This window comes from Cannabis sativa, chromosome 1 (assembly GCF_029168945.1).
Source record: "Cannabis sativa cultivar Pink pepper isolate KNU-18-1 chromosome 1, ASM2916894v1, whole genome shotgun sequence".
Classification (NCBI taxonomy): domain Eukaryota; kingdom Viridiplantae; phylum Streptophyta; class Magnoliopsida; order Rosales; family Cannabaceae; genus Cannabis; species Cannabis sativa.
Genome location: NC_083601.1, coordinates 48,056,529 through 48,074,894, shown reverse-complemented (window position 1 = coordinate 48,074,894; position 18,366 = coordinate 48,056,529). Strand labels below are relative to the sequence as shown.

Genomic DNA, 18,366 nt, shown 5'->3' with positions numbered 1-18,366 from the left:
CTTAAAGAATTTTTTTTACAATTTTACGGGTTTCTATAAAAACAACACAAAAACAACAAGAAAACTACATAAAAATAACATCAAAACAACATCAAAATAACATACAAATAACAAAAAATCAACAACATTTTAATAAGAGTACAACATATATAAACACCATATTCTATAAATAATATCATAAAAATCGTAAAAATATTTAAAATTCTATACAACCGTATTTCATATATATATATTTTTTGGGAAATTTGATTTTATATACTTAAAAAATTAAAATTTTTTATTATTAAACCAAAAACCTAAATCCTAAAAAAACTGCCTTTTTTTTTTCAAAACCCCAAAAATACCTCCCTCACAATTCACCCATTCTCTCTCTGCATCATATCTCTCTCTCTCTCTCTCTCTCTCTCTCTCTCTCTCTCTCTCTCTCTCTCTCTCTCTCTCACATCAATCCAGTAGCCCACTACTCACCACCACCTCGAATTTTTCAGGCCTCACCACCACCTCCGACCACCCGCACCAACACCCCGACCCAGCCCCACTCTCTCGGACCACCCAAAAGTCGCACCCCCTCAACCCACTCTCTCTTCTTCTCTCTGAAATCGCAGGAAAAAAAAAATTTCCCCCAGGTCCGATGGGGTCCGACCATCGGACCTATATGTTTTATTTTTATTTTATTTTTTTTTTTGCGTTTTTCGGAGAGGCACAGAGACCCGAATCGATGGTCGGACTGGTGGGGTAGATGGGTCGATTGGGGTACAGGACCATCGGACACCGGGGGAATTTTTTTTTTAAATTGCGATTTCGGGGAGAAGAAGAGAGAGTGGGCGGGGGGTACGACTTTGGGTGGTCGAGAGAGTGGGGCGGGAGCCTCGGGGTGTTGGTGCGGGTGGTCGGAGGTGGTGGTGAGGGTCGAGTCGGAGGATGGAGGTCGGAGGTGGTGGTGAGTGGCGGTTGGGATGTGAGATAGAGAGAGAGAGAGAGAGAGAGAGAGAGAGAGAGAGAGAGAGAGAGAGAGAGAGAGAGAGAGAGAGAGAGAGAGAGAGAGAGAGAGAGAGAGAGAGAGAGAGAGAGAGAGAGAGAGAGAGAGATGATGCAGAGAGAGAATGGGTGAATTGTGAGGGAGGTATTTTTGGGGTTTTGAAAAAAAAGGCATAGTTTTTTTAGGGTTTAGATTTTTGGTTTAATAATAAATTTTTTTAATTTTTTAAGTATATAAAATCAAAATTCCTTTTTCTTTTTTGTGTGTATATGTGAAATAATTTCAATAATTATTCATCTATTTGAAAACCTATTTCTTTAATAAAAAAAAAAAATTAAAAAAACATTTGAAAGAATATAGTCTACTTATTATGAGCACTAGTACTTGATTTACATTTAGGGTTGTCCCTAAATTAAAGTGAGATAAGCTTGTACTTAGAGTCCACTCATTTTAGGGGTCAAATAAAAAGAATATCTTTTAAAAAAATATTATTATTTTTATAATAAAGGCTCCAATTTTTTTCGTAGGCCTCATTTCAACTCAAGATCAGGAGTGCTGCTTACATTAACTTATTAGAATCATGATAATGTCATTAATTTTTGAAATTCTAATGTGTACTGTCCTTTTTTATATTATTAACCATTATTTTATCACTATGTTCTCCATTTAATAGCATTGATTTTAATTAGGACTAGGATATGGAGTTGAGTGGAGACACACCAGACTACATACTTTCTCTCTTGCCAAGTCAATTAAGCTTATAATGCCGCGTTTAGTATAAGGTATTTAAAATAATCTGATTATAAGGAATATTATGAAGGAGAATATGATTATAGGAAAATGTGTAAACTGTGTTTGGCTGTGTAGGGTAATATGTAATCATATTACTGTTAATTAAATTACACTGTTTGGTTGAGTACAGGAATCTTATATATATTATTTTAAAAAATTAAAATAAAAATATTTTTTTATTATATCTATTTAATGTTAATTACATATAAAAATAAAATAATTATTTATTAAAGAAATATATTTATTAATTAGTAAACATTAAATTTTATTGTATTTTTTATTAATTAAAATGATCATTTCTATATATTTTATCACTATGTTATTTATTTTTGCTCGATATGTTATTTATGTACATCATCCGCATAAAATTTTTGTATAATAAATATATATATATGTGATTGCTAATAATTTAAAATAACTCAGTTAAAAAAAATTGATCTCACAGACTAAATTTATATATCATAATATTTTATTTATAATAAATGATAATATTATTAATATTTAAATTTATTTATTAATTTAAAAATGTTATTCAAATTAATATGATGGAAGGTAATAATTCAATCCTACCCTTTTTTAAGGTATGAACATTACCCTCCTCAAGTGTAGTTATATTACTAGGGGAATAACATTCCAAAACTAAACCCTCCAAACAAACAAGGTAATGTTTCACATTACCATTCCCTTACTAGGATTAACCTATTACAAACAGCCCTAAGTCAATCTTCTTTGTGGAAAATATAAGATGTTTTTATTAAGAGAAGGGTCTCAACCACCAACACCAACACCAACACCAACACCATGAGTAATGAAATTTAAAAAAGGTAGGGATAGGAATTTATTAAATAGTAATATCTATAAGGTAAGATTAAATACAATTTGGAAAATAACCACTTGAGGCTATAGCTCAAGTGGCCATAGAAGGTGCGTGTGTATTGGAGGTCCTGGGTTCGAGTCCCAAGTTATGCTGATGTAATATATAAACGCTTAAATCAAAAAATACAATTTGAATAATTCAGCTACTATATATTACAAGTGCCTTAGCTAAGGTATGAACAACAACATTAAAAGATCTAAAATAGTACTTAAAATAAATATTACGAAAACTAGAAATAACACAACTAATGTCAAATACGAGAAGCTCAATAAAAAATTTAAAAATAACTTGTTTTGAAAGTTTTTGAACAACACTTAAATAATCCAACTCAAATGTGACGCGATTATGATTATTAATTTTTATTAATCACTATACAAATAAAGGAAAAAGATTAGTAGCATAAATAAAATATATAACATAGAATCATTAAGGAAAAAACATTCAATACTATCTAGCTTTCAAAATATGCCAAATAGTTCACTGGATTCTAAATCGAATTTCCATTGAGCATTTACTTTATTTCTTTCTATAAATATCATCTCAATATTCTCAAAACTCACACTCATCCACCAAAAAAATGAGAAGTATATTACTAAGCCTCGCTTTGTTAGCAACTTTAGGTTTCAGTGTGGTGAGTAAAACACCATGTGGATCAAAGACATGTGGCAATGGTGAGTGTTGTAGCAAATATGGGTTTTGCGGCAAAGGTAAAGATTATTGTGGTGCAAATTGCAGAGGAGGCCCTTGTACAATAAATGATGTTTCGGTTGCTAAAATCGTCACACCACAATTCTTCGATGGAATAAAGAATAAGATTGCTAATCAAAACTGTCCAGGCAAGAAATTCTACACCCGACAGGCTTTTCTCGTTGCTTTGAACTCATATAGTCATTTTGCTAGAATTGGCACTCTTGCTGATTCCAAACGTGAGATTGCAGCATTTTTCGCTCATGTCACTTTTGAGACTCGATGTAAGTAACTCTCTCTCTCTCTCTCTTTTATGTTTCATTTATTATTTTAGAATGTGTCATACATAATTAACTGTTTGTTAGTATTTTTATGAAATTAATGTGATATACTTTAGATGTAAAAAAAGTCAATTATTTTGTTTGATGAGCAGATTTTTGCTTCAAGGAAGAGATTGGAAATCGAAATGAAAAGTATTGCGATCAAAGTTATAAGCAGTATCCATGTAACCCGAAAAAGAGATACGATGGGCGTGGTCCTCTCCAATTATCATGGAACTACAATTATGGTGGAGCTGGGAAAGCCAACAACTTCGATGGGTTAAATTTTCCTGAAATAGTGGCCAATAATCCTGTCATTTCTTTTAAGACAGCCTTGTGGTTTTGGGTGGAGAATGTTAGTCCTGTCATAGAACAAGGTTTTGGAGCAAGTATTAGAAAAATAAATAGAATAGAATGTGGTGGTAAACAACGTGTAAAAGTTAAAGCTCGGGTTGACTTGTACCGCAACTATTGTCGCCAATTCGGTGTTAAACCTGGAAGAAATCTTTTCTGTTAGGATCTCATTATGTTATGTTAGAATATGGTGTTTCAATGTAACTTACTATAATAATATTTGTAGTCCTCTAATCAGATTAGCCTATTACTAATCGTTTCTATCAACTTAAGGATGAAATAAATAAATTAGGTCTCATGGCCATAACAATATTAACAATATCAAATTGTGAGCTACATAACTAATAGACACCATCGAAAAATTACATCCCTTAAAAGATTTCATGAGACATCTACATTGAGTTACAAAATTATCAATTTTCCATCTCAGATTTAACTCCTTGACAACTTTAAAGACAATGTTAGAATCACATTCCACAATAACAAATTGTAAGCCTTTTTTAGCAGCAAGATCTAACGCCAACAAACAAAATTCTACTTTCCTACATACTAAGAGCATTAGCTTAATGTACCCTCATGGTACCAGCCCAAAGCACCTTCTCTTCACCATCATGAGCCACCACTGCAAGTATCATAGTCTCTTCTCTAACCACCACACATCGCAGTTAATTTTGATCTAATCTACAAGCACCTCAAACTTAATTAGTGATGAAGGAAATATCTCATCACATATTATCAATGTGAGACTTTATTATTTTTTTTTATCTTTTGGAGAAATCAATATGGGACTTAATAACAATATTATTTTAAACTTTTCTATCGATGTCATGTTCCAAGACTAAACTTCAGAAATTTGAAAAAAAATGATCAAACAAGTGTAGAATTCCTTAATGTAATAAATAATAATCCTTTCAAAGAAAAATGAACTTAAATTCAATGCATTCTAGGGCACTTGGGCTAAATGGAAAGATAATTGGCTTTAAGACAAAACATAAAATAAATAACATAAATAAAAATCAAGACATATTTATTGAAGTTGTTTTCTTAGAGCAATCTTAATATTTTACAAACAGTAAAATAAAGATTCATCATAAAGTCAAAACTATATCTATAACAAATAACAATGACTAACAAATAACAAATAACAAATCAAGACACATTTCATTATTGAAGTTGTTTTCTCAGTTTCTGTCTGCTTAAGGGCAAGTTAGATTTTTTTATTCTATTCGACTAAGTTTCTACTTTTGTTTATAGCTAAAAGTATAAAATAAATAATTTTTTTTTTATTTTTTTATAACTATTATATATAGATAATAAGAGTTATTTTCATAGTATTTGAATATTGTTAATAGAAAAAAAAAATTGTTAAGTAAATTATTCTAATTTTAAGAATAGCTTCTAAAAAAAAAAACTTAAAGTCCAATCCACAGTTCCACTGCTTGTGCTTATATTGGATTCCTTGGTCCAATTTCACATATGCAATCATTAGATGGGCCCTGTTCAGCAGCCCACTAAATTTTAATGTTGGAAATTGGATTTCTACCACTTTTAATGTAAAAAATGATGTCCCATGAAAATGTGTATCTTCTTGAATGTATCCCATTAATGATAAATCTTGGCATTAATAGGAAGCTAAATAAAAAATTATTATAGAGGTAAATTTAATTTTGTGGAAGCTAAACAAAGTATATAATTTTTTATGAGGGCAACAATAAAAAATTATGAGAAAAAAATTATAAGGACAAAAACTAGAATATTTTAAAAAAAAACTATAAAATTTTAGAAAAATAATAATTGAGTGGGCTTATTATGAGCACTAATACCACTAGCATTTGAAAAAATGGCATTATTAAGAAACTTGATAAGCACTAATATTTTTTTGAAAAGTCCAATCCAATTATCTGTGGTTGTGGAAAATGTACTCACAGTCATTTCCTTTTTGATTGGAAAATCAAAATTTTATCCCTGTGTTCTCCACTCAATCTATTAAAAAAATTATTGTTGCCAATAGCCATGGAAAAATATTACCAATTTTTTTTTTGAAGGAGAGAATGGAGAGTGGACATAGACCAATTTTTCTTTGCCAAGTCAATTGAGTTACATAACATGTAATTCATAAAGTCTAGGTCAAGTCAATCTCTTTTCTAGAAAATCATTTATCTTTTTTTTTTTACTACAAGCTGTGTTAGGCATTGTTGCACCATAGGGCATAAAATAATTTCAAATTTTTGTGCTATAAATTGAGCTCAACATAAGCTAAGTTTCATCATCAATTACTACCATTTCTCTAAAATGGGTATCCTAAAAGTGAGAAATATACTATTACTAAACCTAACATTGTTGGCAATTGTAGCTGCAAGTGTTGTTGGTACAATACCATGTGGATCGGGCACATGTGGCGACAACGAGTGTTGTAGCAAATTTGGGTATTGTGGCACAGACAATGACTATTGTGGTGCCAATTGCCGAGCAGGCCGTTGCACAAAAAATAGTGTTTCGGTTGCTAATATTGTCACACAACAATTCTTCAATGATATTATGAATAAGGCCACTAATGGAAATTGTCCCGGCAAGCGCTTCTACTCGAGACAAGCTTTTCTCAGTGCTCTTAATTCGTACCCCAATTTCGGCAGAATCGGCTCTGTCGATGACTCAAAACGAGAGATTGCAGCATTCTTTGCTCATGTCACTCATGAGACTGGTTGTAAGAATTTTTTTCTCTTTTTATTCGATTACTTGTTCATCTTTCTTTTCTGTTTATTGTAAATAATCGACTTGGATTATTTACACTATAAGATCAAACTTGTTAATAAATATCTCTACTTCATTGCTCGAACTGAACCGATCAAAGATAGCAACTGCTATTTATAGGAATAAAGAATCTAAGTTCATTTACAATTTTGTTGCTGAGTTAATATTGTTATATGTCAGATATTATAGACCCAACCTTATATATTTAAATATTTTGATTTTTGCCCTAAAAATATTATTTTTTTTATTTTCTTACATAAATTATATTTTCTTTTTATGTCAATCCTAATCAAAATTATATAATATTTTAACCTCCATATTTTTTTAAACGTCCCATCTTAAAAATTGAGTAAATTTGAGTTTGTGGGCAGATTTTTGCTACAAGGAAGAGAATGGAAACCAAAATGACAAGTATTGCGATAGGAGTTATAATGAGTATCCATGCAACCCTAGGAAGAGATACAATGGTCGCGGTCCACTCCAACTATCATGGAACTACAATTATGGAGGAGCCGGGAAAGCTCACAACTTCGATGGGTTAAATTCTCCTGAAATAGTGGCCAATAATCCTGTAATTTCCTTTAAAACAGCCTTGTGGTTTTGGATGGAGAATGCTAGTCCTGTTATGGAGCAAGGGTTTGGAGAAACCATTAAAAAAATTAATGGACCCGAATGTGGTGGTAGACAATCTGCCCAAGTTAAATCTCGGGTTGACTTGTACCGAAACTATTGTCGCCAATTCGGTGTTGATACCGGAACAAATCTATACTGCTAGGCTTTCAATTTTATCAAATTGTAAGAAAAATATATGCATGGTTTAGTCTTTTGTACTCTCTAATATGATCAGCAAGTAGTACTGATCGTTTCTATCTAATCTACCTAATAAAGACGAAATAAAGAGCTAGCTTATGCTTCACTTCACACAACACAAGTAAATGATCAACATTTGATATAATTTATATTCTAAAAATTGTCATTTAATCTAAACTTAATTATATAATCAACCAGCACAAAATTCTAAATATAGTAATTTGCGGCATAACCTTAAGTGACAATATTTTCGCAACTAACTTCCAATTTTAAAATTTTGGTGGTAAAACTCTCTAAACTCGTATTCTGTTAGTTTAATATCTCCATCTATTTTTAGCTGTTAACTGCCATGGTGAAATGTCTACGTGGATACAGTGTACACGTGACACAATTTTATTGGTCCATGTAAATAAATATTTAAAAAAAAATAAATAAAAAAGTCTTTCCTTACTAAAAATTAAAAATTTTAAAATTAAAAAACCAATTTTAAAAAAATAAATTTTTTAAAAAAACCATAATTCCCTCTTTCTCTTCTTCTCGTTCTCTCTCTACCCTAGCCGCCATCTCCATCTTCTTCTTCTAAGACAATTGGGACGAGCTAGAACTCGACATGTGGAGGTTTCTGTTTCCGGAGACGACGACCAAAGCTCGCTGGGGCGATCTTTGTTGACGACGAGCTCATAATGACGGTATCAAAGGGGGAGGGCGTTGAGAACTCAGAGCACAGAGGAGATGGGAAAGGGCGTTGAGAACTCGGAGCATCACCAAGAAGCTTACGGTGCATTTTGGCCAAGTGGCCTTGCCTGCACGGTGGCCGAGTGGTCTTTCATGCACAGTGCCTAAGTGATTTTGCATGCACAGTGCTTAAGTGGTCTTGCAGGCACGTTGGTCGAGTAGCCTTGCATGCATACTGGCCGAGTGGCCTTGCATGCACGTTGGTCGAATGACCTTGCATGCATGGCAATCGAGTAGCCTGTATGTTGAGGGTCATGTGCACGACACGTATGACCATACATTCAGAGCGATTTTATGAGCGTGCGTCGATCTAGTGCTTAATCGTCGACTAAACTTGGATATTAGCCTTGCAAGTTTTTGTTATAAATTTTTTTTATATATTTTAAATTTAATTGAGTTTTATTTCTTTGTATTCTCATTCTCTATTCCTATATATATTCTCATTACTCCACACGTTATAAAATCAAAAACAACCAATACAAATTTTTTAATATAAATAGGGTAAATACTATTTTGGACCTTGTATTTTGCAAAAATACTAATTGGACATTCTATTTTGTTAAATGACAAAATGGATCCTATTTGATAAAAACAGTTTTTTTTTTATTTAAGCGTTTATATATTACATCAGCATAACCTGTGACTTGAACCCAGGACCTCCAACACACACGCACCCCCTATGGCCACTTGAGCTAGCCTCAAGTGGTTATTTGATAAAAACAGTTTTGTCATTCTAGATCAGATTATTATTAAATTTTATTTTGATAAAAAGTCTGTTCAGGGTCCTATTTGTATAATTTTAGAAAATACAGGATCTATTTTGTCATTTGACAAAACAGAGAATCTAATAGGTAACTTTTACAAAACACAGGGTACAAAATAATATTTACCCTATATATAATATAAAATATCATATAATTTAAAGCATTGCTATTAAGTACTAGTGGTGTCTAGCACCTTCTAAACGCGTCACCTTGTGATTGGCTAGCAATACTCCCTAAATGTTATTACATTAAATTATATGAGATTCGATACTTAGTTGGACCAATAACGACATTAACACATATAATAGGGTACTAAACACCACTAGGTGTCCTTTAGCACTTCACTATAATTTACCTATCAAAATAATAGTGTTATACTCTTTATATTAATTAGTGCTCCGATGAAACTACAAGATTCTAAGAAATAAAATTTCATGATCAATTTGCAAACATCTACTTAATTAGTTCCGAAAACATCTACTTATACAAATAATCTATTCAAATTCGTTATTAGTGTATACATATATTGAATGTAATATATCTCAACTAATAAAACTACATATAAACATCTCGTAAATTATATTCATGCATGTTAATTATTTGCACAACATTTTCAACCAAAAAGATTTTAAGTGACCCAAAAGGCACGCAACTTATAGCTAGTTAATGCATTGATATTTCAACAAGATGAAACCGTGTGTTGACTCTTGACTCTTGACTCATAGACAAGTCAGTCAAGAGTACAAAACCAAACCAAAAAGAGTCCTATAAAATAACATTACCTCAATAATCTCTAATAAAGCAAAGATGGCCTCTCTCAAAGCACAAAACAATCTAAAACTACCCTTCTTCTTGTTGTTGGGACTTATAGCCTTATTAGGCCTCCCCAAAACTTGCAACGCTCAAACACCCTGCGGATCAAGCACGTGCGCTGCAAACGAGTGTTGTAGCAAAAGTGGCTTTTGTGGCACAGATGCAGCCTACTGCGGCGGAGACTGCCGAGGAGGCGCTTGTACCACAAATGGAGTTTCGGTGGGGGACATAGTGACCCCACAATTCTTCAATGACATAATGAACAACGGAATAGCTAACAATCAAGGTTGTCCTGGCCAAAACTTTTACTCTCGTGAGGTTTTTCTCCAAGCTCTTGATTCCTACCCTCCTTTCGGTAGAAGTGGCTCTGTCGATGACTCTAAACGCGAGATTGCAGCCTTCTTTGCTCATGTTACCCATGAGACTGGCTGTAAGTGTCATCTTGTCTTCTCTTACTATTACTTCTCATTCTAACTTGTTTGTTATATATTTTTTGCTCATCACTTTTGAAGATAAGGAGATTTCATAAACTATACTTAAACACCATGTTTAAATTTATCCTTACCAAAAATACTAAGAGCTTCTTTATAATGCCTACCGTAGATGATATACTGTTATTAATTGGTTTAATTCAATATATATCAAGTCTCACACATTTTTATTTAATAAATAATATAAAAAATTACTAACTACTTAACGTGCTATATTTGTATCGAGCACCTTATAGTTAATAACAATGATCAATTATTATTAGTGTAATTAAAAAGAAGAATACTATATGTTTCTATTTTCAAACATTTCGATTGAATGCTTTCAATTCGTAAAGAAAATTGCTAAGATCAGCACATGTAATTTCTAAATTCTCACATATTTTAATTTAATAACTGTGCAGCATTCTGCTTTATAGAAGAAAGTGATAACCAAGCAAAAGTGTACTGTGACCAAGAGAGAGTAGGAGAGTATCCATGCAACCCGAGTAAGAGATACTACGGGCGCGGGCCTCTTCAACTGACATGGAATTACAACTACGGAGCAGCTGGCCGAGCACTCGAGTTCAACGGCCTAGATTCCCCTGAGAATGTGGCCACTGACCCTCTCACTTCGTTTAAAGCCTCTTTGTGGTATTGGATGGAAAATGTTCACTCTGTGTTAGACCAAGGCTTTGGTGCAACCATTCAGAAAATTAATGGACCTCTCGAGTGTGGTGGTAAAGAGCCTACAAAAGTTCAAAGTCGGATTCAGTTCTACCAAAACTATTGTCAGCAATTGAATGTTGATGTTGGAAATCCTAATCTCTCTTGCTAAAATAATTACACATAATACATATATCTAATTAAGTTTCAATATTATTAATATTAAAAATAATCAATATTGTATGTTGGTTTTTTATAGTACATAAGCCATATATTCATGTAATAAGCTGAGTTTGATTTAAATCATATTTACGATCCTCCTTTTTAATGATAGGAAAATAATTAGAGAATTTTAAAAAAATTATTGACTTATAAATTTGCCATAGTTTAGGACTAATTTACTAAAAAATAAAATTTGAAAATAAACTTACTAAAACGTGTATAGTTTGAGGATTAATTTGTCAAAATTTATATAATTTAGTAATATATAGTTTTGACTATCAAACCAAACATTTAGGAATGCATATTTTTTCTATTTAGATGACCCTGTAGGGATCCGTCCCTAATAGGGCAGGACTTTTCTGTCTAAATGGGGAACGAAACGGGAATGAGGATCATTTTTTGTCCCCAAATGTTAAACGGAGATGAAAATGATAGAACACTTCTTACAAATTCTCCGTTCGTGTGCATCCCTACAAATATTATAATTGCATTTAAATTCTCTTTTGTTTTATATATAGTACAGTTAGTAATTAGTATTACAAAGTAAGTTAATTAAAATATAATTACATCAATTCTCATCTAAGCTGCTCATTATTACAATAGAAACAAGCATGTCTAATCTAATAATTTTAACTTATAATGCATATTTCGTCAACCATGTTTTGTTAATAATCAATTAGTATCCTCTCTTTTTGCTAATAAAATTACTTAATTTAGTACTCTGAGTGCATTTAAGATTTTAATATTTCTTAACTATCCTTATTTTAATATTTAATTAAATTATTATATAATAGTTATTTAATAATAAAAAAGAATTACTTTATTTTTTTTGTAAAATCATATATTAATTTCAAATTTTGTTTCCATTGTGTTAAGAGAGTTGAATTTTCTTGACATTATTATTGAAGGATGGATGAAGAACTAAAAACAGAGAAAAGAAAGAAAGAAAGAGAAGAAAAAAAAAACATGAAAGAGATAAAATGTGTATTCATTAATATGAACTCTTGTACATTATATACATGAACGATAACAACTAATCAAGATTAGTTATAACTGAAAAGCTAACTAACTAACTGTTTGAACCAAACAGTATAGTTAAATTCCCTTAACACACTGCAACTATTTTTGTCCCCGTCTAAAACGGCAATCATGTCTTAAATTAATGGTGTCAAGAGACATTGTTTCAAAGTTAAAACACCACCAACCATAAATTATTATTTTTGGTGTAAATATGTTAACTCCATTTTTATTATTCTCTCACTACAATATATTTATCATTAATAACGGCAGAGGAGTCCACTGCTATTAATATTTGAGTAATCGAGTAAGAAGCCCACCAAAATCTATATCAGATTAAATATTAATATGAGGATTGTTTGGGTATATTAGAATCTTAAATACAATAAGGGTACTAAATGAGTAGTTTTTACACATAAAGGAGACCAATTAATCATTATTCAAAACATAAAGTATCAGGTTTGTATTTTAACAAAACACAGATTACTATAATTTACTCTATTAGCTATGTAAAAAAATAACAAATTATTAGATGTTGCCACGTAAAGGGTCAGCATACATATAGTTAGTTAAACCTAAATATAATTAATCCACCTAAAATATTGCAATTAATAATAAATTTGTCTATTGCTTATTTTTTTACTAAAAATTATTTTCAAATTTTGATATTTAGAATTAGTTAAATTTTAAATATTATTTTAAATTAAATTTGAATGTTTTGATAGTTTAACCAGATGAGCATTTTCATTAATTTCGAAGATTAATTTAGGACGAATAATAATTTTTTAAAAAAACTAAGTATAATAGTAATTTTTATTTTTATTTAAATCACTATTATGCTTTCAAATTTTAATATTATCACTACAATTGGATATTATTAATTTTAAAATTATGATATTAAAAAAAATTAAAACTAAAATAAAATTAACAATACGTGACTTGACACGTAACATCTATCTAGTATATATATGTATAATAGATATTCACAATATATGAGACATTAATTTTAAAAAGTCTATTTAGCTCTGTTTTTGTGGTTGTAATATCCTCTTTACTTCTCTTTTTGGTTTGTTTTCAAAATCTGATTTTGTTTTTGAGATTTTTTTTCTTCTTTCAAATCTAGTTTTTTAGAGTTGACTAAGTAACCAGTTACCTACCTTCTTCCATGTTCTTCTACTTGTTGGTTGTAATTAAGCTAATTTTCTTTTTCACATTTAGTCATTTTTTTTATCTAACTAAATAACTAGTTACCATTTTGTGAGATCGGTTTAATTAGGTTAAGTAACATAATAATTTACTCTGATAATGATAATTATCAATTACCACTATCTCATTGTAAGAGAAATAAAATTATTTTTATTACCACCACGTACATGACTAAAATAATATATTTTAAAAGTGGTAAATAGTTATTACTACAATATATTGATACAGTGCATTGTAAATAATTAATAGTTTTTTATATTATTTATTTAATTAAAATATGTAGAATTCAAATATTAAATTAAATTAAACTAATAATAATAATATATCATTTTTTTTAGTCTTCAATACTTTAAAGTCTCTTAGCATTTATAATTAGTTTATGGAAATGTTGAAGGTAAAATTAATTTTTATAAAAAATGAAAAAAGTCAAAATTGTGGACCAATTTAGAGGATTAGAATGAGGATATATAGTGTGAATGTATGACCACTATTATACCAAAGACTTCTCAAATTAACATCTTAACAATTGAAAAATGTCTTCTTAATTATCATGTACATATAGTATAGCTAGCCAGCGCCCACTTTGACTTATCTCTTTCACATAATTGAACTACAAAATACCACCACCATTAATATTCATTTTCATCCTCATGCAACTTGCATTTGGAAAAAAAAAAAAAATCCAACTTTACATATTAATGACAAAGGGAAAAGTCAACTCTTAGACCCAACCAATAAAACGCACACGTCTTCTAGAAAAAAAAAACACACACACAAAAGAGAGAAATGTCATCTCTTACTGGATTACCTAAAGTTAATCTATATTTGATACAAATAATAATTTTGTGACATTTTTGTATCAATTTATTTATTTGCTCTAATGTATAATTATAAATTTTGATACAAAATTTAATATATCATTTAATAATTGGCTAAAAATATAAAATAATAATAACAATAATAGAAAAGTGAATATAAAATTTAATAATAAAATAATAATAATTATGAAAGTTATTATTAAATGAGCATGCTAACTAAACTTTAATAATAAAATATTAAAAATAGCATAATGATAAATATAAAATCACAACATTTATTATAATACAAAATTTATATCATGCTATATTAGGATCTAAATTTGAATTATTTTTTGTTATGTGAGATATTTGCATCACAAATTCACAATTTAGTAAAATTTTTACAAAATGAGCTATATTTTATATTTGTATTATTTATTTGTATGCTCTTATAAAGTGGTCTTATCACATATGTAATGTAATCTAATTTTGAAGATCAATTTTAAGGTATTGCTCAATATGGATCATGTCCACATGATATTTTATTTTTCTTTTTATTATTTTTGTTGAGAAAAAGTTATTTTTTTACCAAAAAAATCATTAATAAAATGTAATATGAGATCATAATGGACAACTTTTTGAATTGTTAATGTTGGAGTATTTTTTTTATAAGAAAATGTGCTAAATTTTATGTAAATGAGAAAAATAAAATAAAATTAAAAATAATATGTGTACTTTTGACAATTATAGGTATTGCGCCACTGGAGACACTCACTTTAAGCACTACAAGAGAAGATATACTATTATTGGTACAATTTAATATCAAGTTTCACATACTTTACTATAATATAGAAAATAACTAACCACACTTAATGCATTAGTGTATGTCACTAATAATAGCAATACTAATATTGACAATAGAATTTTAATTTATTATTTATAGTTATACGTTCACTTTTCTATATCCACCAAACTATATATCAACATTAATTATATGTATAAATCCATCATTATTATGGATCATCCACCAAACTATATATCAACATTAATTATATGTATAAATCCATCACTATTATGGATCATCCACTATAACTATAAATATCAGTAATTCTCAAGGTTCATTTCCCATCACACAAAAACAAACATTATTATTATTCTTCTTCAACAAAAAAAATGGTTTCCCAAAATACCCTTATGGTATTGGTAGTAGTAGTAGTAGCCATGATTCTCGGTCAAGCCGCGGCTCAAAACTGTGGGTGCGCAGCCAACGAGTGTTGCAGCCGATTCGGCTTCTGTGGAACCACTGAGGACTACTGCGGCTCGGGCTGCCAAGAGGGACCGTGCAAGACGGCGCCGCTGGCGCCGAGCACTCATAATGTTACGGTTGCTGAGATAGTGACTCCTGAATTCTTCAATGGGATATTGGATCAAGCCGATGCAGGGTGCGCGGGGAAGAGTTTCTACTCTCGAAACGTTTTTCTTGAAGCTCTTAATTCGTTTTCTGGGTTTGGTCAAGTCGGGTCTATTGATGATTCTAAGCGTGAAATTGCTGCCTTTTTTGGTCACGTTACTCACGAAACTGGACGTAAGTATACTAATTCATTTCCTAATTATATCATCAATAATATTATTAAAATACATATGATTAATTGTTCTTTCTTTTTTACTATAATATATTCTTTCTTTTTATTACTAATTTGATTTTAATTAATTGTTCTTTCTTTTTAATATAATTTTTTGTTTTTGTTTTGTTTTTTTTTAACTTTCGTTTGATTTTTTATGTATTTATTATTGCTATTCTATAATTTAATCTAAATTAAAGTGGTATTAATTCGTGATTCATATATATACGTACATATAATAATTATTTAGTTATTTGTGCTATAAAAAAAGGTCAAAACAACTATTCTTATGTTATATTTCTCGTACGTTAATTTTTCTTTAAAAAATGTTCATCATGCATGATTAGGTGTTCTTAATTAATTGGAATTATTATTTCAAACAATATCAATTAAAATCATCATCATATTCATATGTTTAAAAAATTTATTAGGTATTTTAATTCCATAATACATATTAAGTTAATTAAAATTCGTCACATAAATTAATGGAGTTGGTATTAATTTGTATATATATGAACAGATTTTTGTTACATAGAAGAGATAAATGGTCCATCAAGGGACTACTGTGACGAAACCAACACGGAGTACCCATGTAACCCTAGCAAAGGCTACTATGGGCGCGGCCCCATCCAACTATCGTGGAACTTCAACTACGGACCAGCTGGAGAAAGCATTGGATTCGATGGGCTAAACTCCCCCGAAACAGTGGCTACGGACTCTGTTGTGTCGTTTAAGACTGCGTTGTGGTATTGGATGGGGAGTGTTCGACCAGTGATTGGAGAAGGGTTTGGTGCAACCATTAGAGCCATTAATGGTGCACTTGAGTGTGATGGTGGTAACTCTGCTACGGTTCAAGCTCGTGTGGAGTATTATACTGATTATTGTAATCAACTTGGTGTTGATCCTGGTCAAAATCTCACTTGTTAATTAATTAGATACTTGTATTAAAATATATAATATGCATGCATTAATGATGGTTTAGTTGAGCACACACACAAATAATAAATTCTACAAGAATTCAAACACAAATTATACACATTAATATTTTACAAAATATTACATATTATATATTGTGTATAAAATAAAACGTGAAATTTATGTGTAACAATATTAATCATTTGCTATGTAGGTTTTGCTGTTAGACAATTTAACTTAAATAAATGTTAAAGAGAATATGCTTCTCTATATTTTTGTTGGGTGATTAATAAAGTATTGATCTATACATTTTATAGAAAAATAACAATATGATCTTTTAGTTTTTATTAAAAAAATACATATGTTTTACAATTTGACAATCAGTCATAAATATATATACATATTATTAATTGGACAAACTGAATTATGTCCGAATGTACCATGTAAATTAATTTCTCCCTTTCCATAGAAAAAGAAAAAAGAGTTACTCTTACTTGTATCTCCATCCAATCTAACATGAGCATGCCAATATTATAAGTGATTAACAATTTTCAATATTATTTATTTTAAAGCCATTAGTTAATTATAGTAATATACCGCATTTTGTAATACTTAGCCTTAAACAGTCTCATTGGTCGTGGTTTTGAGGTTGACAAAAGTGAAAGAAAAAGATTGATAGTGGCTAATTATGAAGATATAATTATACTTATAGATGTTTTAATCACGATTAACTTTTTCTAATGACTAAAAATTACACTGTCACAAAAAATTTATATTGTGACTAAAAAATTAATATTACTAAAAATAACTTATTTTACCGTGAGTGATGTTGAATGTCGTGGTAAAGAGAGCAAAAAAGTTGATCACTTGTACCATAAGTACTAGGTCGGCCGTGAGTTAATTTAGGCCTTAAGAAAAATGGAATTTTTAGATATTTTTTTATAAGTAAATAATATTTTTAAAAATAATTAAAAGGAACATATATTTATTAAAAGATTTATTTTTTTATTTGGACTCCTAAGATGAGTGAACTCTAGATGCGAGCCTAGCCCGCTTTAGCCTACGGCCAGCCTTGATTACTATTACCAGCAATTCAATGTTACTGCACATAATCTTTTCTGCTAGGACATCTTATGACTTGTTATTGAATAAAGCAGAGGACCTAAAAAGCAGCAATCATTATGCTTCATTTTTAGCAAAAATAAAATGCAATGAAGAACGGATGAATAAGTAATTCAACATTAGAGAAAGAGTACTATATAATACCAATAGTACTAATGTTTCAAGAAAAAAAAATTCAAAAGGATAATACGATTGCATGTTCAAACTTCAAACCCAACTTACTAACTCAAACTAAGGATAATAGCAAGGCAATCTCAAGAGAATTAGGAAAACCAAATGCAAGGACCTTTCACCTGTTGGTATTCAAAAGTTTCAATTGCAAAATATTATCCAATAGTGAAAATTCTTCACTCTAATACAACTGTTATGATGAATAACAATACTGAAGAACTAAACATTTCAACAACAGAAACTATAACAATAGAAGAACAAAAAATTGGTAATTGAACT

At 30.1% G+C, this 18,366-nt stretch overlaps 3 protein-coding genes across 3 annotated transcripts; all 3 read left to right on the top strand.

Annotated features, from left to right (window-relative positions):
- The first annotated feature begins 3,145 nt into the window (after positions 1 to 3,145).
- LOC133033571 (endochitinase EP3-like) lies at positions 3,146 to 4,243 on the top strand. Its single transcript, XM_061108431.1, has 2 exons — positions 3,146 to 3,619; positions 3,769 to 4,243. Exons 1-2 carry the CDS (start codon positions 3,226 to 3,228, stop codon positions 4,170 to 4,172), a joined length of 798 nt encoding a protein of 265 aa, XP_060964414.1. The 5' UTR covers positions 3,146 to 3,225; the 3' UTR covers positions 4,173 to 4,243.
- A 1,975-nt stretch (positions 4,244 to 6,218) lies between these two features.
- Positions 6,219 to 7,670, top strand: LOC115704652 (endochitinase EP3). Its single transcript, XM_061108430.1, has 2 exons — positions 6,219 to 6,713; positions 7,132 to 7,670. Exons 1-2 carry the CDS (start codon positions 6,302 to 6,304, stop codon positions 7,533 to 7,535), a joined length of 816 nt encoding a protein of 271 aa, XP_060964413.1. The 5' UTR covers positions 6,219 to 6,301; the 3' UTR covers positions 7,536 to 7,670.
- Positions 7,671 to 9,847: 2,177 nt separating this feature from the next.
- LOC115708023 (uncharacterized) lies at positions 9,848 to 16,895 on the top strand. Its single transcript, XM_061110367.1, has 4 exons — positions 9,848 to 10,312; positions 10,775 to 11,185; positions 15,363 to 15,842; positions 16,400 to 16,895. The coding sequence occupies exons 1-4, from the start codon at positions 9,877 to 9,879 to the stop codon at positions 16,804 to 16,806; spliced, it is 1,734 nt and encodes a 577-aa protein (XP_060966350.1). The 5' UTR covers positions 9,848 to 9,876; the 3' UTR covers positions 16,807 to 16,895.
- Positions 16,896 to 18,366: the final 1,471 nt, after the last annotated feature.